The 26,254-nt window shown below is 36.0% G+C and overlaps 1 protein-coding gene across 1 annotated transcript in view; it reads right to left on the bottom strand.

Annotated features, from left to right (window-relative positions):
- Positions 1 to 26,254, bottom strand: part of CNTNAP2 (contactin associated protein 2) — a 1,031,572-nt gene that overhangs the window by 680,194 nt on the left and 325,124 nt on the right. The window contains exon 3 of the mRNA XM_071429755.1: positions 6,924 to 7,117. Coding sequence (XP_071285856.1) covers positions 6,924 to 7,117 — 194 coding nt within the window. The remainder of the gene's footprint in view (positions 1 to 6,923; positions 7,118 to 26,254) is intronic.

Consider the following 26,254-nt stretch of genomic DNA (forward strand, 5'->3'; position numbering starts at 1 on the left):
CCATAAAGGTGATATTGGCTGTTGCAAGTGAATGGAACAATCTTTATAAGATAAAGTTATGGGAGACAGGTCCTCAGAGGCATAGCATCCAGGCAGGGTAAGGCACAATGAAATTAACAAAAGTCACACAGGATATTCTAGGAGAAAAATGAAAATTTTCCCTCTTGCTACCCCCACCATGAAAGGAAACTTTTTAAAAAAAGAGGAAAAAAGGCATTTCTAGTAATAAATTATGCAGAGAATTAAAAGCCGGTTATTATGACACTGGTAACCTTGAGACATTGCTAAGGAGACAGGAAGATACCAGACAAAATCCTTCCAGATAGGATAAGTCAGGGAGTCATTACATAGAAAACATTTCCAAAAGACTTATAAACACAAGCCAAAACTCTTGTACTGATTAATATATCAAACCACTTTGCCATGTTTAAATAGGTCTGCACAGTATCTGATATTCTAGTAAGGGCCCAGAAACAACAAATGGCAGGTCACAGACCATTCTAATCACATTTCATATTTTCTTTTCATTTTTTTTCATATAGTTGTTCCCATAACTATAAAACGTATAATGTCATGTAAACTAAATTGGTTTAATAAAATAATGTAATTCAATAGAAGTACTTAAAAAAGGACAAAATTTCCAGGCCTATAAGCCCATTAACCCAGTAAATCTTCCTATGATGTAAGTTGCCAGTTAAGATCTTATGAAGTAAACACAAAAAAAGGAAAACAGCATTAAATATCAAACTCAAGAACTGTTTCATATAATCCTTCATTAATATTCAGCTGGAGGTTATGGATGTAAGTTGTCTCTCAGGGGAAAAAGCAGTGACAGATTTCACAAAGCAAATAATTCTTGCATGTCCTAACATAGTGGGTGGATGCTAGAATTTATTCCTCTTCAATTGTAGTTGCTATACACAAATCATTGTACACTAAGATGTATGCACTAAGTCCTTTGTTAGCTGAAAATGTTGCTCTGTAGAGCAGGTGGAAGGGACTTGGGAATGTGATAAGTCTTGTAACTTTTTCTTGGAATAATCTCACCAGAAAATGTATGTCAGTACGAACAGAAACTCGGAGCAGATGGCTCCCACATAATTTCAGCTAGGTAGGGCTGCATATGATTTCCTTATATCTATCTAGTCATTAAATGTTACTTTAGGCCTGTCTGATGGTTGGTATTTCCAAAGGCACCCAAGAGTATCAAACATCTGAAGTCTTGCACAGCTTGAAAAAGTTAATTATCTAACTCACTTGAGCTTCTTTCACAATGACTTTTGGCTCAATCCTGTAGCAAAATATTCTGAAATGCTGAGAGCTTGTTTTCTAGTAAAAGCTAAATCCACTGTGCTGCAGCAACTTCCTTCAATACCAAGGGGAACCATGTAAATTCTCTCCATGTAAATGAAGAGAATATATTGCTAAACAGTAGTTTATTCCTCATTTCCCACAGAAATGCAAAGTTCATTTTACAGTTAACTCAGTGGATTCCTGCCTATTTCATCTAAAACAGGGAAGAGACTCAGAAGTATTAAAATTAAAAAAAAAAAAAAAGTTTTAAAGCCAGTAGGAAAGTGCATAAAATAAATTCCTTTTCAAAAATCATTATTCATAGTGAAAACTATGTACTCACTCAATATCTTTTCAACAATAAAAATAATACCAAAGCAGATGTTATGCATAACATACTCTAAGTTTAATTAAAACTGGAACAAAAACAACAATATCAGAAATACATAATTGCTTTCAATTGTAGCAGCAGCCAATTTGTCAACACCTAAATGTTTGTAATAAAGCAAAATCTGCTTTCCTTTACATTTTTGAAGCTCCACTGATGTCCACTGAGGGTGAAGATAAGAATCAGGTACAGAATATAATTTGAATGTCATCTGCAGAGGGTCTAAACTATTTAAATTTCCCTTTTTTTTTTTTTTTTTAACTCACAATTACCATAATATTTTTGGATTTTCTGTAAAACTTTTGATACTTTCTGGTATCCCTCTGGACAAAATGTGCGGTCCACAGCTGGATAAACACATTATGTGACAGGTGAGCAACTGGTTTATGGGTTGGGAATAAAGGGTTTCAGTGAATGGAGTGACATCAGACTGGTGACCTGTCACTAGTGGAGTTCTGCAGGGCTCCATCCTTGGCCCTGTGTTCTTCAACATCCTCATAAATGACTTGGACAGAGGACTAGAAGGGACACTAAGCAAGTTCACAGATGATACAAAACTGAGAGGAGCTGTTGACTCCAATGAAGGCAGAGAGGCCCTGCTGAGAGAGACTTGGACAAATTGGAGGGCTGAGAAATTATCAACAATATGAAGTTTATCAGAGGAAAGTTCTGGATTTTGTACCTGGAATGGAACAACCTGGGATGTGTGGACAGACTGGGCAATGAAATGCTGGAAAGCAGCACTGCAGAAGAGGACCTGAGGGTCCTGGTCAATGGCAAGTGGAATGTGAGCCAGCAGTGCCCTGGCAGCCAGGAGGGCCAAGCCTGTCTTGGGTACATCAGGCACAGCATCACCAGCTGGGCAAGGGAGGGGATTGTCCTGTACTGTTCTGCACTGGGGAGGCCTCACCTCCAAGTGCTGGGGGCAGTTTTGGGTTCCACAATACAAGAAAGATATGAAGATGTTAAAGAGTGTCCAAAGGAGAGCAACTGAGATGGTGAAGGGCCTTGAGGGGAAGCATTGTGAGGAGTGGCTGAAGTCACTCGGCCTGTTTAGCACAGAAAAGACTGAGGGGTGGCCTCATTGCAGTCTACAACTTCTTTGTGAGGGGAAGAGAGAGGCTGATCTCTGCTCTGTGGTGACCATGACAGGACCCCAGGGAATAGACTGGAGTTGTGTCAGGGTAGATTTAGGCTGGATATTAGAAAAAGGTGGTCAGGCACTGGAACAGGCTGCCCAGGGGAGAGGTCACAGCACCAGCCCTCACAGAGCTCAAGAAGCATTTGGACAATGTTCTTGGGCACAAGGTGGGGCTCTTGGGGATGGTGCTGTGCAGGGCCAGGAGTTGGACTCTATGACCTTTGTGGATCCCTTCCAACTCAGCTTATTCCCTGATTCTGTGACTTGGATATCACCAAGAATAAAATGATGAGATGGCTGAGAGCTGATATCAAGTTCTATTAGAGTAATAAAATTTTAGAAGACAATACTTCATAAGATCTCTTCCATTCTAGCAAGGATCTTCCTTTAGGAAAAATTTTAATGTTAGACATGCTGAGCCTCTTCCACTGATGTATAAAATTCGAGTCTCAATGTTTCAGAAGATGTCTTATAGCTATAGAGCATATTTGCATTATGCTTAATGTGAGATATTTATATCATCTATAGCTGAGTTAGCAAATAGAAACATATTGTATTACATGTAGAACCATGTCTGGTATGTGTTCATTAGGCAAATAGCATTGATACAGTAACTAAAATGAGCATCTATACCAAAACAAAGTGGAGGGGTTTTTTTTGTGTACATGAAACACCCCAGTGGATTGACATATAAAGGGAAAACTTCATGACCTATCAAAATTAGAATCTCAGACTACAAGAGTGAAGGTAGGAGAGGTGATCAAAACTCTCTAGTTGCTAGGCATTTTATGGAAAGAGGCCACATTCACTCATCTTATTAAAATTCATGAAAATTGAAAATATCCAAAAGCCCAGGAGGGGTGGGGTCACAAAATCTATTTCACAGAACTGGGAAGCTTACTCTAAATTCACCTTGAAAGCACTTTCCCCATCACAGACTTCCTGAGAGCCTTTTGATTTCTCTCCTACTTAGGAGGTAATTATAGAACTCCTTTTCCTCCCTGACTAATGCATACAGAAGAGTTCACTTCAGCCTTTTATGCAGATTATAATGGTTTGTCCCTGACTAGATCTCTATTGCAAATTATTTCTCCTTTCCTCTCTCTCCAATTCATCTATTTAGCTTTATTTCCCTTTGTTTCTCACATCACATCCTCTGTGTCAACTGATATCATAACTACTTTAGTCTTAAATATTGTTGAACTTTGCACTTCTCTTTTACTCATTTAATTTGCTTTTGCATTTAATTTTAAATTTACTGTTGTCAAAAAACAATGACATTCTGTCATAGGGATGATGGAAGAGAGTTTTTAAACAAAGGCTGCAGAGTGTATTTCTCTAGCGGATAAATCTCTTAAAAGATACAAATGCAAAGGTAAAGAATAAATTCTTTCTAAAAAGATTTTTAAGGGCAGCAGAATCATGAGATTTTTAAGATCATCACAGTCATTTCAGTCAGGAAGAATCTGATTTTATGAATTTAAAGTGCCTATGATAAATGCTTGGCTTATGTAGTCTAGTCTGGTCCTAACAGCTACCACTGCTTTTAATTTCTTGTACAAATTGACACTAGATGGAAGATTAGCAGAGATTTTCCATCCATTCTGTTGTCACATCAGGAAAGTCTGTCTCCTTGTAACACTACCACTACAATAGGACCACATAATTTCTCCATGCACCTCCCCTGTTTTGGGAACATATTAAGATGAATATTCATTAATAACAAATAAATAGTGTTTCCAAGATAAAACCAAAGCTGAGACACCATTTAACCACCAAAGCAATACTATTTTAGGCAAACTAGAGTCAAGAACTGTGGCATTTTTATTTTTTGGTAACAGCCCACTTTTACTCTTAAAAGAAAGCAGAGATAAGGTGGCATTTATTTTTTAATCTACTTTACTAATATTGGATAAAAATTTTAGGACATGAACAATAGCAGTACTGCAGCAACCAGCTTGCTAATATATATCCAAAGACAGCATTCCAAATAAAAGCAGCAGACCTGCATGGCTCATCACACTCTTTTGAAAGTGATGTCAATGATCAATAACAGACCCATAGAATTCCCCTAAATCCACCAAGCATGCATAAGTGCTAATAAAGAGAAAAAGGAAATGCTCTTGCAAGAAGAAGCTATCAATGTTTTTATATTAAGTGACAGTATAAGAATAAAGACTTGCTACAAAGCCCTCACTTGGAAAGCTGGTCTGCTTTGAAAACAAGCAATCACAGCTGTGACTAAATCAACCAAACTAGGCATCACCAACATTTATTAAGAACATATTTTTCCTCAGCCTAAATATTCTGCTTTATATATTATTCACTCAGCCAGCTGCAAAGCTCTCTCCCATTCTTGGTGATTTCAACAGTAGTGGTTGGAGAAGTTTTTATATATTTAAAGTAGGAATATAAAAATATTTATAGCATTTAGTGTTTACGGTAAGTGGCCTTAAAAGAGAGTTTTTTATATTCATCAAGCAAAGCATAAGTTGTCCCCTACCCTGATGAATCATATTCATATCCAGCTTCTAAGAAATCTAAACAAAATTCAATATTTTTTATCTTCAAGGTTGTCCACCTCCCCAGCTTTAAATTTTCCTTCTTTCAGAATCCTATCTGGCACATGGAAGAGATTTTTTCAATAAATCAATACTGTAATAAAAATGACTGTTTCTACACTCTCCACATATTAACTGAGTTTCTCTTATACAGAAAAAAATCATTTACCTTATGGTCTATATTTGACATTAATTTTTAATAACAGACCTTAATAAAAGAAGCACCTGGCAAAAACATGAATCTAAAATATCACTGTGTTAAATCTTCTCTGCTTTTACATAATAGCTAATCACTTAATTTGGTTTCAGAAAGAATAATAACATTTTTCTGCTTTCAAAGTATACTTTTGAGAAAGAATACCATCTAAAAGAAATGCTATGAGTATAGGCATGTTAAGTAATAGCTATCATTTTTTTGTCAGCAAAATGGAAGGCTAGTGTTTTCAGCAAGAATGAAATTAGCAGTTTATCCACAGAAAAAAATGTAAAAACAAAGCCAAATTATATGCTTTTTCCTAAAATGCTTATAGCATAAATACCCATTGTCATGGTTTAACCCCAGCCAACAGCTAAGCACCACACAGCTGTTCACTCACTCCCCCATGGTGGCATGAGGGAGAGAACAGGACAAGTGAGAAAACTCATGGGTTGAGATACAGCCAGTTTCATAGGTAAAGCAAAAGCCACACTCAAGCAAAGTCACAAAGGAACTCCTCCACCACTTCCCATGGGCAGGCAGCTGTCTGGCCAACCCAAGGAAAACAGGACTCCATCACACGTAACGGTGACTTGGGACAACAAATATCATCACTCTAAATATGCCCTCTTCCTCCTTCCCCCAGAATTACATGCTGAGCGTGACTCCTTGTGGTAAGGGATATCCCAGTGGTCAGCTGGAGTCAGCTGTCCTGCCTGTGCCCCCCTCACAGTTTCTTGTGCACCCACAGCCTACTTGCTGCAGAAGGGTGAGAAGTAGAAAAGGCCTTCAGGCTGTACAAGCACTCCTCAGCAGTAAAGAAAACATCCCTGAATTAGCAATGCTCTTCCCAGCACAAATCCAAAACACATCCCCATATTAGCTAGTGAAGAAAATGCTCTCCATCCCAGCTAAAACAAACACATCCCTGTAGCACCTACATGGAAAATACTACATACATGATAAAATTGCTCTCCAGCACATATACACACAAAGAAAAATTACCTTCCAAAATTTTAACAGAAGAATTTTCAAAACCACTATTTTATCTCACTCCACAAAAACAGTTAAAAGGAAAGAGGAGGCAAAGCATGAGACCCATTAGGCAATACCAGCAACCAAAAAAAATTTGCATATTCTGCTAAATACTGTCATCTCAAAATGGGTTCCCTAATCTGCGGATAGCCCTCCTGACAGCAGCATTCTAAATAACTGTGTTTTGAGCAAAGCTCTGTTCTGTCCTGATATAAACACTGAAGGGATCTACAAGTCATAGAACTCCAAAAAAACCACTGACCATATTATCATTACAGCACACACCTCCATTTCATAGCAATTACTTACCCAGATGTTTCCATCTTGGTGGTACGGTTTCCAGTTTCTCCCTGTATCGCTGTAGAGCATCCGATATTGAGTGACCCAGTCGGAGCTGCTGTACCTCCCTTGGGTTGCAATAGCACTGATCTGCTTCCTATTCCCAAAATCCACCTGCAGCCATTGGTAATGATCACTGTCTGATGGAGACCAACCTCCTGCACCTGTTGTGAAGAAGCAGAAGGGAGATTTAGATCTCAGGCAGTTGCTTTGATGGGAACTCGTTGTGAGGATGCTGATTGCTGGAAGTCAGCCCAGCTGAGAGGAATAGAATATCAAAAAAACCCAAACTTTAGCACAGGCTTTAAGTACATAAAATGTATTGCCCTAATCAAACTTTTTAGATAATTATAATAATTTAATGGGATGCCTGCTAATCAATCAATGCCTTTATAATGATTTAATTACAGCTTATTACCTTTTGCCAAATTATAATTTTTCAAGGGTTGACCAATTTTCCATGAATTCTTTTGCCAGAGGAAATCAATAAAAATTTTTGGATTTTCTATGCCTTTTCAATAACATTCCAAGTTGAAATGGAGATAAAAAGTGAGGAAATAAGAGCAAGTTTTCTGCTTCTTTATGTTTCTCTACAGAGCAAAAACTGAAAGATCTACCAGAAGAATTGAGAAAGGAGCAGGGACTGCAGGACTAGATTCAGTTTTGATCTGCTGGATGTATAAGCTGTCACAGATTACATTGGCAGATGCCCTACACAAGTGTTATTGCTCTTTATGGGTCTATGAATTAACTTGACAGTGATACCATTAATATTCTTCTCAGCCACTAGACTACATTAAACTGTTCTAAATAAAAAAGGCCAGTGATGCATAGATCAATGTAGTATTGAGACATTAATGCAATTTCTTATTCTGAAATAAAAATATTTAGGAGAAATCTGTATTAGGATTCTTCAGAGAATAATAAAATTTCTCAGACAGATATTATAATGCTATAGCTATTATAATGATAAGCATTAGAAAATAAATGAAATAAAAAAAGCTCATCTATCAAAATAGGGAAAAAGTGGAGAATCATTCTCTTTATAATCATAACAGACATTAATACACAGAAAACAAAATGTTTACAGACTTGATGTGGTTTACAGGGGTTTTATTTTGCTTTTAGCTTTGAATGAAATAAATGTCTTGGCACACCATCAAATCATGTAGTCTAGTCCATGGGCCTATTTTTATTGCTTTTAATTTCACTTATAGTCTTCAACTGATGTCACAAGCCTTGCCTGCTTGCCAAACAAGCAACGTTGCTATACTGCATCTTATATACTCCCATCATTAGGCGGCAGCATTGCCTCAGTCTTAGACAACCCTAAAACTCATTCAGCTGCTACAGGTGCTAATGTTTGCAGGTCATTGGACATTTTAATGTCATCATATCAACAAGATGATCTGATGCCTTATGTGGTTGAGTTTCATTGTAATTAAAAGTGTAGCACTACACCAATGACAACTAATTTGTTAAAATTCTCAAGATTTACAACAGATGCATTCTCCCTCCTCTACCCAGGAAAATAAACTGGATACTTTAGCTGTAGGGAATAGTTAAATGCTATTTAAAACAAATAAACCCCCAAAACCACCCTTTCTGAAAAGTACTTGCAGGAAAAATATTCCCACACATTCCCAAATTCCAACTATATCTAGTTTTGCAGAGACTGATCATTCAAAACAGAATGCAGCTTCTTCATAACTGCTGTGCATGGAGATTGGAAGAGTTAGCTCTACATACTTATTGTAATAGCAGAGATGATATCTTCTCTCCCTATCCTAATATCCTCATTAATCTGACATATCTGTGATTGATTGCATGCAAAAGATAATAAATTGGCACTGTACAAAAGCCATCTTGGTAAAAAAACCCTTTTGTGGCTACCAAAGAAAAATAAGGTTCAAATGTTAGCATTTTAAAATTTTTTATGAAAGATGAAGTTAAACATTCAAGCATTAAAATTTACTTCATCAATGCAATTGTTGAAAAAGTGTGACATACTACAATCCTATGAAGGTTAAAATTGATATTATGGTTTTTACCATAATGCAGGAGATTTAAATTAAACCAGAAGATTTTGTTAAGCACATGTAAAGGAAAAGACTTTGAAGCATAAAAATAAATAATTTCCTTATTTAGTACATTCATATTATTTAGACAAGACTTTGGCCTTCTGTAATTGATAAACAGTCATTGTAAATTTCAAGTAGCTTTTAAAGAATCTTCACCTACAAATCCTTTGAAAAGTTTGTAAAATTTAAGTGCTAACATTCCTTTCCTCTGTTGTTTTTTATGTAAGAAGAGTTGGAAAGCATTTTTTACATCATGCTTAAGAAAAGTTAAAGAGATGTGACAATAGTCATATCTAGGCCATGAGATGGAAACACTAGTTTTGCAAGACAGCCTGCCCTATAACCATTTCTCCCAAGCAAGAGACAAAACTTTTAGTCAACGTTGCAAAGAGCAGCAAACAATATTATCCTCTATCTCAGTTTCAGCTTTGCCTTCTGGCTTTTCCAAGCAAGTAAAGAAATATATAGTCGAAAGGATGAAGGATAAACACGCTGTGTTAAAGCTGAATGTGCTGCTGAGCAGATCAGCGTGGCAAAGGAATGGTGATCACTCTGTGCAGGCAGGGCAGCCATCAGCCAGTCATCAGAAGCAGCCTGTGAGCATCAATTAAACTTGTCCTCTTCCACTTTGATTCACCAAGCTCTGTAATTTGGGGGAGATGACTACTTTGTCAATTTTGTTGCTGATGCAAGTAACCTTTAGTGGTTTGAGGATCCTTTTTTCTCCTACAAAATATTTATTTTCAGGTACACGATATAAATAAGTTATGAAAATATTGGCTTACATACAAATTTCCCCACTGTGAAAACTTGAAAACACCCTGAATTCAGTGGAAGAATTTAAATACATTTGTATCTCCATTCAATCTAAGTAGATACAAAAATCTCACATCCCCATAAATGTGCACATGCTCACAGTTCTTCATATCATTAAATATTTTGCTGAATAAACCCCTGCTTTTTCATTGGAATTTGGAATTTGGTTTCATACTAGATTGGGAATAGAAGAATTACTGATAATTACATATTTTGCCTTTTTGAAGGAGTGAGGAATTTGGAAATCAAGCCTAATTTCCACAATATGGCATTATTTTTGAAATAAACAGAACTTTGTGGCCAGCACATTATGAAAGAATAATGAATTATCTTTAGGGAAGGAGCAAAATAACAGCATATTAGTAGATTACAGGGAACATTATGTCATACTGAAACTAGAGTAGTGTATTAAAATTGCTGAATAACTGCTATTCAGAGTTATTATTCACACCTTGGTGTAAACTGTTCATTCTTAAAAGTTATTTGCTATATCCTGAATTTTATTACATTTATTATTTTTACTTTTTATTATGGCAGAAAAATAGTCACTGGATAAATGTTTTTTTTCCTACAATGCTCCCTTTATTTCATGAACTGTCTTTTAACAACAAATAGCACAATATGGAATGAAATCAATAAACTTACAAATTAGAAGGAGATTAGAACTAAAAATTGTTTTAACGATACTAAACACATGCATATAATGCAATTTACTTTCCTTAAAACGTAAGGAGTATTTATGGAGCTTTTAGGTAATAACGGTGCAATGAATTCAATTGCAAAAAACATCTGCTTCCTATTTTTTATTTTTATGCTGTTCCAGAATTTAATGTGATTAAACATATTCACGCAATCAGCAGTCAAAATATTTGACCCAGTGACATGAACCATGTGAGTCAAGAGATACTCTGCTTTATGCCACACAGCACTCTACACCACACACAGGGCAACTCATTTAAACTTGAGCAAGAATGACTGTACATGAACTTTTGTCAATAGGGAACTCCAAGTTCAGCAACAGTAAAGTCAGCCCTGACCATGTGGCCCAAATATCCCCGAGCATCCAAGAACCTTTCCTATGCATAAAAGCCGATAAGTTTAATCAGCACAGCCAGCCAGAGCATACTGCTGGTAAAAGGCAGCTATGAAAGATTTCATAAAGCTTTATTTTCAAAACAAGTCATTTGATCTGCTCCTACTGCAGACTGACCAAACTACTGAAACAAAGACATGACATGCAGAAGACATAAAACTATATTCAAAATGCTAAGAACTTGTAAAAGTGGAAATTGTTAATGATTTGCACCAAATAAAAATGATTGCTAACGAACAGTATTAGCTTCATTACTAATGAAGTTGAAGCTCAAAGGTTTACATTTTTTAAGTTATGAATATTCCAACATATTTCCTGTTTTTATTGCATTTTATTCCACAAGTTTATTCTGTGGAACAGAAAGCAGCAGGAAAAATAGGTTTTTTTCTGAATGACACATGCACAATATATTTCAAGGAGTATAAAGAATTTAAGTCAATGTGGGCCTATTTTTTCACATATAATTTCTTCCTTTTAATTAATTACACATTTCCGCTCCCTATTCAAAGTTGAGGAGTGAGTTACCTCCTATTCAGTGCACACAAAGACAGCCAACAAGATGAGTTAGCCTTACTTTCTTATCATTCCCCACAATGAATTGTCAGTAAACAGCAAAGCTGGGGTAAGCTCACAGATTTTATACTTTTATGCAAACTGTCATAGGGTCTGTCTGAGTTTACAGATCTATAAGAAGGGGGACACTGATGATTTTGGAAAATCTCTTCTGTTTCACTTAGAAATCATTCTTTTGAAAATTTGGGACTTTCATTTCCATTCATGATGAAAACTGGAAACATTAATTTTCATAGGAAGAATCCATTCTTGTTTTAGTCTCACTTGTTCATCACTCCTTACTTCAAATAACAAAATTAAAAATGCCAGTACTGCAGCAAGTCTAGTGTTTTACTCTTTCCAAATCAGTAATAAAAAAGTTTCAATGACATGAATAAAAAAAGAAGAGGATCCTTAGTCAGAAATTTAATTAGAAAGCAAATTATAGATGTAAGATGTAGGTTTTGGGGTAGTTACAATTCAGGGGATTATTTTATCTAATCATAGTACAATTCTATAGCCTTTCAGCAAGGAAAAAAAAATAGGCCTTTTTTAATAATTATGTAGCCTGAAACATTCCTAGAGCTTGAATCATCTTATTTTTATGGGAAAACCACAACATAATCTTTCAATGAGAAATAGCACTTTCTAGGTCACTGCCATAGCATGAAATCAATACTGTTTGACACCTTGCTATTTTCCAAATCATTGCTTGTCATTCTGCTACATAAAAGATAAACCAAGACAAAAAAGAAATCTTTGAAACATTGAGATCATTCATTTACTGAACTTCAGAGAAAATATGGGCAGCCATTTTCTACAGTACCTGGAAGACGATATAAGAGACCCAAACTCCTAAATAGGATAAATCCACCTGCACTCTTTGTCACTATTGTAGTTAAACAGGACATCAATGGAGGTTTTCATTTTTGCCTTGTCTTCCTCTGTCCATTTTATAATAGATAAAGACATTACACAGAGAAAATAAAATGCTTCCAGCTGTGACACCCCCAACAAAGGAAGGATGAGGAACTATTGGAATAAGTCCAGAGAAAGTCACAAGATGCTCTAAGGGCTGGAGCACATCTCCCATAAAGACAGGCTGAGAAAGTTGGGATTGTTCAGCCTTGAAAAGAGATGGCTTTGGGATGAACTAATTGTAGTCTTCCAGTGCCTGAAGGGAGTATACAAGAAAGATGGAGAAAGACTTTTTCCTAAGGGTGTGTAGTGACAGGACAAGGGGGAATGGCTTCAAACTGAGAGAGAGTAGATTTATGTTAAGACATCAGGAAAAATTCTTTACTGTGAGGCTGGTTATAGCAACAAGTCACCCAGAGAGGCTGTGGATGCCCCATTCCTGGCAGTGTTCAAGGTCAGGTGGAAGAGGTCTTTCTGGTCTGGTAGAAGGTATTGAAACTACACGATCTTTAAGGTCCCTTCCAGTCCTGGAACACTACAGTGGATCTAGTCACACTAGGAAAAGTTATGCTTTTACAGAAATCTTGCATGATTACAGACTTTACATTTCAAGCTGCTTTGAGGGAAGATCACATTTACCATGTACTTGGTAGAGTCCTCCAACAAAGACACTTCAGGCCTCTTACAGGGCTTCACTTCTAATTGAAACAATCTTTTCCTTATACTGGCATGGACAAACATTTATTTCTTAATCATAAACAGCATGCATTTGTTTATTTCTTGTATCCATCTGCTGTTCTGGCTAAATTTGGATTTATAATCCATTCCCTATCTTCAGGGTAGGGATTTTCTTTTGCATTTTTGAAACGCTCTTCTTTTTAGCACATAACAGCAGGGATGCATTTGCAGACAAGACCATGCAAAACATCAGTGATGGGCAAATAATGAACATTCAGCTTCAAGAGAAGCAAAAGTTGATATTTAGAACATAAAAAAATACTGAGACAGTAGCAGCATGAGAGAAGAAGAGAACAAAAATGACAACTAGATATCTTCTTCTCTAGAATTCACTATTAGAATTTATCCCAAATCAAACCATATTTACTAGAAACTGGCAAATGACACCCAACCTTTGACCTACTTCTCCATGAGTTAAAACAGCTTTCTAGAAGGGTGGAAAAAATTAGGAGACAGTAAGCTCTGAATCTCTAAGTTTAGCATAAAATACATCTAATTAAGACTCATTTTGCAGGGGTAAAACATAGGAAACATCCAATAATCATTCCTTAAATTTGCCTTTCTTATTAGCAGCTGAAAGATGCAAGCCTATAAAGGGAGTATGGTTTTCAGCTTTTAGACTATGTAAAACAACTATTTTTATTCTATTTCCATGGAGGAGAGTAAGGATCAGCCCTTATTCACTGTAGCAGATATTTATTGAACAATGTTAGACTAATCTTAGAAGACTTGCCTTCTAGTAAAAAAGTAGACAGGGTCCGTATATGTTAAAAAATCCCCTAATTATATTTCTTAAAATTATTTCATTTTCATTTAAAAACATGAAAGTTAAAAGTAGAAATAACCCAAGGGATAACAGTAGTTATCAGGATACAGTCCACACAGATCTTTTTTAAAAGAACATTAAAATCAGTATATTATTTTTTAAATCCCAATAGATCTTTCTTACAGTAAATGCAATTAAAATAAATCCCTTGATGTAGTGTCTGCTTCTTAATACCCACTGCTTCCTAGTATATCTTAACTGAGCACACACCACATATGAGGGAATGAACAGTCAATCTGCCCTAAGGAGCAGTGGTGATATCTAACAAAAAATTGATGCAAAAGAGATCTCATTGTTGTCATTCACAGTTGTCTCAAAGACTCAAAGTAGGGGGAAAAAAGTCAGAAACCTAAGGAGTCTCATATCCTGAATTCACTGTTGGGGAACAAACACTTTGCAGCTTTGGTTATTTTAATGAACACATCACTTTAAACTGTGCCTTTCCCATCTGTTCTGCTTTCTAATTACATATGCAAAAAAAAGCTCATTCACAACTGCATCCTAATGGAATCTTAAACAAAACTGGGGCAAGATTTAAATATTCTGTGCACATCATCTGTATTCAAGGCATCAAGCAGCTTCTTCTCCATGAGGTGTTTTCTTGTGTTTTGGGCAGAAAGTTGAGGCAAGGCAACGGATCACTGCACCCCAGCATGCAAATCCCTTGCATACAAAATAACCATAGTGGCACACAAAAGATGAGGTGGAGAGTAGAGAGATCTCCCTTTCCTCACATCACCTTTGCAAGCACCATGACACAAATCTCTCCTTGTATGTTTATGCATTGCAGCACTGGGGTTTTCCTGACAACTCAGGTCATACCCCTGGCAAGAACTAGCAAGTGTGCAGTTAATGGAGAACAAATACTACCTCTGCAGTGTCTGTGCTGAGCTATTGAGCCCTGATTAGTAGATTATTATCCAAGATTTTAATGATGGCCAGATCACAAATAGTAACTGACCTTGATTGAATAGCATACACATCACTTTAAAATACAAATACAACCTCAATACGACGGTTTCTTGCATCTGCTGTGATCATTCCTTCATCAAGATGCCAGAAAAAGAGGAATTAAGGTATTCCAGCACCTGATTTATAACATTTCAATAGCAATGAGATGCCTAAACACTTTAGTCGCTTAAGTCATCTCCTGTTCCCATTAGTTGAGCCCACAAATTGATGGAAGCCAAAGCTGAATTACTCAAAGTTATATCATGGTGTTCTAGCTTATCTTGATTAATATTTTTCCCTCAAGTGATTGCACATGAAAAATGATTAAATGATGCAATTCTGGCTTACATATCTTGTTCTGTGACAAGTCTTCAGCCATAAAAGCTGAACCTCCAGTCTTACAGATACTTGCTGTGTGAGATCCTATAGGGAACATAGTTTCTGCTTCAGTATATACCAAAATGTTCCTGTGATGTGCAAACAACACTAGAGAAATGCTCTCTGTAAACAAGTAGAAGCCACATGATTACTTCATTCTACTCACTGTCTGTTTTCTATCTGTGTTTTTTAACTGCAAATCTCCTGGTCTGTGTCTCCAACAAAAAAAAAATCTCCCTTGAAATGCCTTGCTCATGATGTACTCCCTCCAGCTCTTTCAGGCCCTTAAAGAGTCTTAGCCCAGCAAGTAGAAAAAAAACCAAACTATCTGGGCTCCAGACATTAAATAAAGTTCTGAAGTCCAGCTCCCTTAATGATTGTCAACAGTCAAACTTTGCTGGCTGCTACTGATGTTTGCAACACCCACTTGGGCTCAGCTCCTGGGCTGCTACAGAATCTGAAGACTGCGCACTTATTCCTCTGTTATTTTTACATTTATACCAGTTTGTTTTTTGTAGCGCTGTTGGTGTGGCTTGGGATTTTTAGTTTGCTGGTTTTTATAAGGTTCTTCTTCTGAGATTGGCAAGAAAAAATCCATTCAGGAATATATTCAGGCTGAAGACTCTTCCCTAGTGTTTCCTATCCAGGCTAAACCTGATTTTCCTCTATACACTTTTCCATCTGCTCAAAATTTCAAACCTGAATTCCCATTTTACAGGAATTTATGAGAAGCTGGTCTCAACCCAAATGGTGGTGATTTCTCAAAGATCAAAGTTGTCAATAAAGCAGTCTGAAATATTCTTTCCTTCTTGAGTGGCAAAATCACTGTGCATTTTGATAATTTTCCACAAAAAGTTATAAGTGAAGCTAATGAATTTTCATAAAGAGGAACAAAATTATTGAAAGCAAAAAGTTAAATCAGCCATTGCAACTGAAATTTTCTGAATAGCCAGAAATAGTTTTGTGAGCATTTTCCATGTGCAAATTTCCTAGAAAATTAACAGTTAGAGGGAGATATACTATTCTCTTATTTGTGTCAATGTGGTATTGACCCAATCCTGAGCAAAGGACAGGACTCATCCTTATCTGCCTCATTGCTTAGACACTGTTTCCAAGTGCTTCAGCAAATCATACCTTGCTCAAGATACCACAGGAGCTCTGATAGCACCAGTGCCATGCATGAATATAAGCTACCACTGCTCAATCTGTCCTAGTACATGCATTTAATTCTGCCATTCTTTCAGTAAGCAGGAGCACAGAATGGTGAAATATTGAGAGATGACTTTTGAAATCCAATATACAGATGATTCAAGGCATTTGTGGCATTTTCTGTTTTAGCAAAGTTAGAAGATAATTATATTTTTGTTTGATGCATCTATTGCAAGGAGTACCCGAAATCCTTATCCTTTCTCTTCATTAAGAAAATATATTCTATTTTTAAAAATTACTCTGTACTGCATCCATTTTGGTGATGAAAGCTCATATTATGCCTTTTATTTTGCTAATAGCAAAACATTTATTGATATCATATGCAGAGTTGCAACAACATCAGAGGAACAATTTTCTTCTTTATTTTAATTTGCAAAATAATATGCTCATTTTGAGATAGAACTATACTACAGTAGAATTCAACTTTTTAGGGCAGCAATTTGCCTGAAGTCTATGGTAAACTACTAATAAACAATGAGGATTCCCTAATGAGTTTATACTCCTTGAAGCCAAAACATAGCACTGTATACAAAAATCATTATAATCATGTGAGACTATATGAGGGGGAAAAAAAGTCAGCAAAAAATTTATAACACTAATAAAAGTATCAGTGCTCTTATCAGTGGCATCAAATGTTAATTTACTCTCATGGGATTAACTAATCTGATACATTTTAGACACTAATCAGGGTAAGAAATTCTGCTAGGATTTTTATTCAATATAAATTAATGAGAACTCAAAGTTCATTCAGCAGAGCATTTTAAAAATTACACTATAATAAATTAAGAGCCCCAAATGCACACTGCAACCCTTCTTTTTTAAATTTTAACCCACAGAAGGGACGAGAATATGGAAATGTTGGCTTTACAGTAGGAGGGTTCAACATACATAGTCTGGGGGGGGGATTCAAAGCAGGATTTAACTTCAGGTGTCCCTGAACATTCCCACTTCTCCCCCTGCCTCCTTTATCCCTCTAACACTCTTAGGAAGATGTGGCTCCCTAGGCAGAAATTAATCTCTCTGCAGCTTCCACACTCTTCATTTAAGCTCTTCAGGCTACAGATTAAAATGCTTGTTCTGAATGCGGTTTTTTTAACACTGTCCATCAAGACTCAACACTGCTGAGAAGAAAAAGGAACTTTTGCATGTTTGGACTAACTGAATGTACCCACTCCCCCAATAAAAGGACAAAAATCCCACCACCTCAAACAGCTAGACTGCAGATTGGACCTAAGTAATTTCTGTTGGTACCAAGCAGCAGTTGACAGATTAAGAAACAGCCACAGCTACAAAAACAGTATTCAAGACAGAAACTATCTAACTTGGCAGAAGCAATACCCAGGCAAGAAAAGACCTAACTGAGGATAAAAATAACTTTAGTTTGTGTGCATGTAAGCTGCTGTAACACATCATTCGCCTCACAAAGATGACTGAGAAAATAAACAGCACTCTAAAACTTTCTGAGGAATACTGTATTGCTAAAGTTAGTAATTTCTCCTACTTTACCATAAATGCACCACCCAGGGTTCCATCCCCACGGAGCTTGCTGCTCTGACCTTACAGAAGTTACATCATTTTCTTCTTGAACAAAGCTCATATTTTTCCTGAAACAAGCAAGTCTTCCTAACAGTCTTCAAGAAAATTTCCATCTGCTGAGCCTGGACAAGGAAAGAGTACTACAGCTTAAACTAGATTGTCCAGGAACGTCCATGCAACTGTAAGAAAGTTTTTTCATGCTCTCCTGATTCACTTTAATATTGAAGAAAGCCACTTATCACAGACAGTTAGTGTTTCTCTGCTTCCAGTTACATGGATATGATTCCTACTGAAGACAGAGGGATTTTCCTTATGGCAGAAGCCCAGGAAATAAGTATGCAGTAAGAGCTTCTAAGCACTAAAGTAGGTAAATCATTACTTCTGTAAAAATTGAATCCTATGATTATTGTGCTATAAAAATGTTAAACAGGCAAAACCATATGGTTTAAGAAGAGAAAGCAAGATATGATAATTCTCTCTATTATGGTTAGAATATAGATTTAAATACAGGTTTTTTGAAAAGAATGAAAGGAAAAAAATATGTGCTATTAATTGTGGGTTTAAAAGTATCTTATCCCAATGTTTAGCTCCTGATTTGGCAATGCTAATTAAGCATCAAAAAAATTAGAGTCAAGATTTAGTCAATACTTATGAAGACACTACAACTAGTTTTCTCTTTTATTTTTATCACTACAATGAATTTATTTTTTCTTATTACTAGAAGCAAAGTGTCATTTGGAGAACAGAAGTTTTATTTGCCATAGATTTTACAAAGCAAATTTGTAAACAAATGCTACTCCAGTAAAAAATGTATGTCTGTAACATATATTAATTTGATCTATCAAAACGTATAATATATCATGAAGTTATTCCTGACACACTCCAGAAAACTGTGTGTGCTGCATCCCACTGGGCCTCCCTTCCAGCAGGTGTCAGAGATGAAAGTTTTGCATGAGAATGAAGGTACCCAACCTGGAACTGTTCTTAATTTGTTCAAAGAATATGGCACCCACTTTCTCATTCTAATTTTGTGGATTGTAATACATTCCTGCCAAAATTTTGCTCCTCACCGGCTTCTCCTTGGACCCTGACACATAATGTCTCAATGACAGGCACAGCTCTACTTTCCCAGTCTGGGTGTATTTGTGTGCATCACTCAAGAGTTATCTCTTTGCTCTGTTTTTCTCCTCCTGATGTCTCCTATTTTTGCAGCTTTTGTTTTCCAACCCCAGACACCACTTTCCCATTCAAGTGGGAGTCAAAATTTTCCTGTGCTACCCTAAACTCAATTGAGGAGATCAAAAAGGGAGGGAACTGGAGTATTCATCCTGTGAGAAGACACTGAATGACCAGGCCTTGTTCAGCCTAGAAAAGAGATGAGATGAGGAAATATCGTACGATCCAACTGTCTTACACAGGCTAAGGTATTTAACATTATTAAGATCATAAAGGCAGGGCCCTACTTTCCTATTCTTCTTAAATCTTTCCTATTCTCCTTAAATAAAAACCTCTAATTTACAGGGGCTTGAATCTTTCCTGAAATTCTGTTGCTAAATTTGCAAAGCTAGGTAATAATTCTGCTCTAGAAAACAACTCAGTAATAAATTGTTGTGATTTTGCAAACTTGCTTTTTTTATTTTACCTTTAGAAAAATTTCTCTGTATTGCATAATCATCATTAGTAACTATTATCTACATCAGGATAATACATTGATTTTCCATATGAGATTGACCTCTGCTTAGTCATTCTATCACTTTATATATATATTTTTTTTTTTAATTTTTCATGTTGGGAAATCTTATTGCCACTTGGACTTCTTAAATTTTCATATTTTCCTGCCTGATCTCATGGTAAACAATCTTCACTTTTTTTTCTGAATAGGTACTTTTAAGTAGTAATAGGGTTGCCCTTAAAATCCCCAAAAATACACAAAAACCCCCATGAGCTCCTGGAGACTGAGAAACATACAGTGAATTTCTTTAATACATTCTAAAAAAGAAGTAGAAATGAGCACAAAAAGAGCAGAAAATCAGAAAATTGGCTTTCCAACTCTTGTCCTGTAAAGGAAGTTATGGATTTAAAGAAAAAAAATTCTAGTGTGTTAAAAGCAAAGTTTATCACAAAACATTTACCAATAGTTAAACAAGGAAGTCAGTGATGGGACTAGAAAATGTCCCATCATGTCCCAAATGGGACTAGAAAATATGTCATATTCCTTTGGCTGTCATTTCTTGCATAAGTACAAAAATACAAAAATAAGAGCTGGTTCAGCTTGCCCTATAACAGATGGAACACAGTCTTGCTATCTTTATCAATATTCTGCTACAAGGTCTAAAATTCTGAGTATTGTGCTTACAGCTCATTGTATTGAGTAGTGTCAGTACCTGCACAATGACCTTGGAGGAGACACAAGTGCATCTTGTGGAACCAGACAATGAGATCAGCAACACGCAAGATCAAGTGTGGGGTTTACAAACTTGGTTAAAAATCTGAAAGCCAAGATAACTGTGATTTAATAGTCTTCATCAAAGATCCAGAAGAAGAATCATACTTGATTCTTAATCAGCAAAACAATGTGAAGTATTCTGGACACAATATTCCTCAGGGTCTAAGGTTTCTACCCATCTTTATTTACAGACTTCAAGTTCTCAGTTACATCTCTCCTGGCACAATGCATGCTTGGATCCAGGCTACATTTTAACATTCCTAGCTCTCATTATAAATATCCTTGAATCCAGAGTAACTGAAACAGTTTTAGTTGCCACCAGTTTTCTCCTGCTTTGTACAACTTTGCCTGACAAATTCATGTTTAAGGCTAGCATTGTCACACACCATGGAAAATGATCTAAAACAGTAGCTTGTGCCATGTCAACATCCCTGGAGCTACACTCATCTGCTGAAGGATTACATGCAAGTCAGAACATATTGTGTTGCACTCTATCATGCCAAATCTGCAGTGACAAGTTTCTTCAACACTAAAGCTGAGTTTCTGAAGTGACAAGCCTCAGGAATTGAGCATCTGCAAAATCTCCATGTACATTCCAGAATTCCAAAAACACAACAATTTTTATTAAACGGTTTTTAATCAGGCTGGTGATCACTGCACACTGTCACAAACTTAACAATGCTTCTGCCACAGCCATCAGCTTTTTAATGTGTTACAACCTTTTAAAAAGTTTCTTGGTGATCTGTACCTTTATGATGTGATGTCACTTTCCATTAGCCATGAATAACTGTTGATGTAATTTGAGGTCATGGAAATGGCTGTGACCCAGAAGGTACCAGTATTGCAATAGATTAAACATGTCCTTTTTGGTGAAGTTCAACTACCACCCAGCATCAAATGCAAACAAGCTGCTAAAATCTTCTCACTTGTGAAAGAATCCTTTCCATGTGGACAAGCTTTGTGAGAAAGTGGAAGTCCTTGAGCTCCTCATCCAGAGAAGGGATTTTGCATTTTATATCTAAAAAGCACAAGTGTCTTTATACACCTTTCCCATCCCCACCCATATCCAAACTTTATTTTGCTATTAAACTGAATTACTGGGCAGTTCCGGGGGTTTTAATTGACTGTGTCAAATCACCAACAAAGACCAAAAAAAGTTCATGAAAAAATCCTTCTTTTTGTAGGGAGATAATTGTTATAAAAGGTTAGCTTTATCATTTGGAGTTTACTTCTTTCATTTGGTGTGAGCTCTCTCAAAGGAATTCTTAGATAAAATGGTGAACTTCATTTTACAGCTTTATCTATCTGGCAAAGGAAATTTGATGCTCAGATGCTCAACTCTATATTGTCGAAGCACATTATATACTTTCAAGCAAACATAGTTAAAAAGAACAATATAAACCCTCTGGGAATAAAAAGAAATCAAATGCAGACATGGTACATTAGCTTAATAAAATCCAAGAAAGACATTTATGAACTCTCTGGCCTGAGGGTCCCTTTAGGAACAAACACAAATGATCCTGTTTTTTACATAATCTTCCTTCACTAGCACTATCTGCAGTGCAACATATCCTTTCAATTTGAAGCAGACAGTGCTGTGACAGCTACACTTTAAAGAGTGTCCTAATTTGTTGAGAGCAGTTTTCTCAATTAGCTCTGTAGCCACTGCATATCAATGTAGCTTTGTTTGAGCAGACCTGAATGCATGTTACTCCTACCTGATGTTTTCCATGTAAATTCTAAGGAAAAAAGACTGACACTGTCTCCATTAACATTGAGAACACAGTGGGATTTCTGTTCTACACTTGCCTGGAAAATTAATGAAATTTAGGGGCTCAGTTTTCTAATATACATTTACAAATCTATCTTTTCTCCTCTTTCCAATTTCATATAAACCTCTAAAGTTTAGCTCATTCCTATTCAATTTGCCAGAACACTTAAAAAATTTTTCATCTTTAAAATCTTTAGTTTTCTTTTGTGTGGAGTAGAAAGTGGGAGGATATTTTAAATATAATTTTGTCAGAAAGTTGCATATACTAATTATTTAAAACTCTGTCAATATTTACTAATACTACTACTATTAATCAATATCAAAACTAAATCTAGGCATAATTGTTTGAATCAAGTCTTTTATAGACTCCACATTCAATGCATTTGAAAATATTTTCTTTGGTTGGTACTGTTGGTAGTTTAAAATCATCCATAAAAGCAGCCTATATTATATTTCCAGTTATTTTCCATATCTCCAGTATAAGCATTATATTTTAAATTATGCTCTCAGCATCTTTTAGGACACTATTATGGGTTTTTTAGATTTCTGTATTATAAGATAGAATTAACAGCATTTTTCTGATACACAAGGAGGAAGCAGTATACCACCTCTGCTGGGCAAAGGCTTTCTGAAAAATACTAAGAACGAGCTCCCAATGTTATGAAAAAATAATGCCTATATTTAATTGAAAATTTTGGAAATAAACCACTCAATTTTAAACTGTTATAGATAATAAAGTACATAATTAAATTAATTTCTGTATATACATTCTAGGACCTTGACAGAAGGCTGAAATCTCAGAATGCTTTCTGTTACTCTGATCAGAAGCATCCTGTTTCTTAGCTGTAATGTTTAGACCTCTTTAAAGTTCTTAGGGCAAATTTGCAAGATAAAAGCCATGATTACAGCCTTCAATTTACCTGCCTGTAATGTGATATATGGTAACTCTCTGAAACACTTGTAAGCACTTTTATAGCTAAGCATTCAGCTGTGTTTCATGAGGCATGTTAGACTATGGAGACAAATCTATTTTTGCTGTTATGCACTAGCTAAAAACATGGCAACCTTCTAAACAAGAAAAAAAAGCTTGTCATTGACAAAGGCCTTAAAATGAGAAAAACTTCTCTTTTCAGGGAACAGAAGATGGTGAGAAAAGGGGACAGCTCTTTTCAGGTGACGAGAAATTATATGGCTTAATGATTCTGATAACACCCAATATTCTTGTCAAACCAAAGCATTATTTTATGTTGTTTTCTTATCTCTGCTATCTTAGGAATTTGTTTGTAATTTTTACTTCATAATCCAAATTCTTTTTTTTCAATAAGCTCTGGACCTATGCCAATAGGTTAAATCAATTTATTTTGAGGTCTCTCCTGCCTTTTTTCTTATTTGCCATCAACTTCCCCTGTTCTTTTAAACTTCCTTGCCTTTGTAGATGAGTCTGAGAGGCTGAAAGTGTTGCAATCATCCATAAAATTGGATAAGCCTGTAGATTTCCCCAGCAAACCCTGTCATTGTGACTCCAGCCTCATGGAGGGACCAGCTGTAAGGGAGCAAGCTAAGAGCACAGGAATTGCCATATCACACCCAATGAGCTGGTAAACTAGCAGCTTTTTCTCAAAGGGTGCCCTTAACCACCTATTTATAAGCAAGGTGCTCCAGCCTTTGCTCAAACTGCAGAAAAGACATTCCTTGGGAATGGCTCAACACCATTCCTTAATTAAAATCTAGTGGAAACCTGAGAAACGAAATGTTGAAAAATAATTTTTGCCAATAGCTACCCAGTTTTTGGTGTCTCTGCTTTGATCTCCAGGTATAGAACTTCTTTCCAGATGCTTTTGGACATGGCTCACTGAACAGCCATTGCTGGTCAATGTGTTGGTTACTGCCTTGGCTGAATTACACATTATTTGCTGTTTCAAGGTAAGGAAAAAGCTAAAGCATATCACCACTGTGCTTCACATCATATATTCCATGCATAATATACAGAATTTGGTTTTGCCTAGAAACTAGAAGTTTATTAAAGCAACTTTCAGAGGTTGCTCATAATAATTAGACTTGTAATTAACAGCTTCTCTGATCTCTCAAAACCTTATATTTTTTAAACTTAGCATTCAACTTTTTCTTTTTGATAGCTGAGCACCACTTTAGCCCAATTTAGAAACTAGTTAATCACAATTATAAAAGAAAGAACATCTCCCTCTCCTTGGAAAAAAAAATCACACCTGGAAACTAATATGTATAAGAAACAATCACCTCAATGTATTCAAAATTTGTTATGGGGGATGTTGCTGACCAGCTTCGACAGTCAGCAAATCAAATATTCCCGCACTGACTTTTGTTGGGAATTTTATTCTCTACCATAGAAAAGAGACAACTTCTTGAAACTGAGGAAAGCCAACTAGTTCAAGTACCATTTCCCACTATATATATTAAACATTTCTGCTTGTTTATTAAAGGAAAAATCCAGTTTCTAACATGTTCCACATTCTGCAGAATGTCAGCTGAAGTCATCTCAGTACAGCACTGTGCAATATCCAAGCTCTCCATCTCAGCCAAAGCACACTCTCTTGTTTCACTAAGTAATAATTCTGTTTACTTATCTTTTTACATTCCCCAATGTAGGAATGTATCTTTTTACATTCCTCAATTCCTATAATTCCTTCAAAATTGAGTCATCATAATATCATCCAGTCTATACTAGCAAAAACAAGGAAGACAGGGATACCTATAAGATAGCTTATTCCTGATCTAGAAATATTATGTTATTATAGGCATGATCAAGTGCCTGTTTTTAAATACCAGAGGACCCTTTGATCCTTACAAAAATCAAATAATTTCTGACAACTTTCTTAACTAAAGCAAAATTAGCTCGCTAATGGGAGTTGAGTTTCTAAAAGCCCAGCAGGAATGCTAAATTTGATGGTAGTCAATACTGAAAAGCAAAGACATCTAAAAGACAACTTCTCAAAAAGCAGATTTCAAGCAAGCTAGCTTTTAATTCTTTTTCCCCATTGCTTATCACATTATGCAGACCCATGATTCACAGCAGAGACAATTTATCTAACATTGAGTCACTTGGAAAATTGACCATTAAAATGAATTTTGTAATAAAGAACATAAGTCTGTCCTAAAAGAAATAAAAATCTGTCCTAGAAGCAGTCAGAAAAGTTTAGGCCTCTGAAAGAAATTAGTTCATTGATGATATTCATTTGTTTCTTAGCTGGCTGACAAACTCCCAAAGATGTTCAATATAGAACAATATTTTCCTATGTGAGCTATAAACCAGAGCCAAAAATGGATTATTTCAGAAGACAAAAGCCAGTGCAGATAGCAGGAGGAAAGTGATAAATTGTGATTCACATTTTTTTCTGAGCATTGCTTGGGTCCTTAGCTGAACTCCAGCACAACAAATCTTCATGCAGAGAACAACACAGAAAGTATAATTTTATTTAATCTATAGCTAGATCTATGTCTATGTGGTGTTTAAGACTGGGTGTGGCAACTAGTGCCATGTTCTAGTTGACAAGGTAGTCCTGGGTCATAGGTTGGACTTGATGACATCAAACAACTTCTGAAACCTAGTTGATCTTGTGATTGTCAGGTGACTATAACACTACAATTATATCAACTAAATGTTGGTGTAATTAAGAAATTATTTAGTTATGCTGGCACAAATATAAGTGAGAAAAAACAAAGAGAAACCACCAGCAGCTCTATGTCATGAGACTGGATGCTAAGCCAGACTCTTCCAGATCCAGAGATATTTTTTGTGACTTATGTAGTAACTTATATACAGAAAAACAAGTATTAATGTTCCGTCTCTAACTGTGTAGCTCAGATTTTCTTGTGAATAATCTCATTGTGAAAGCTGAAACATGAATAATAGCTGCACTCTCCCATCTGCAACAAATAGCCTCATTTTATCACATTATTTCTTTTCTCTCTTTCAGCATATAACTGTAGTGGGAGGTTATAATGGTAGC

The sequence above is a fragment of the Agelaius tricolor genome, unplaced genomic scaffold, assembly GCF_023055355.1.
Source record: "Agelaius tricolor isolate 1412-34295 unplaced genomic scaffold, bAgeTri1.0.p SCAF_6, whole genome shotgun sequence".
Taxonomy (NCBI): domain Eukaryota; kingdom Metazoa; phylum Chordata; class Aves; order Passeriformes; family Icteridae; genus Agelaius; species Agelaius tricolor.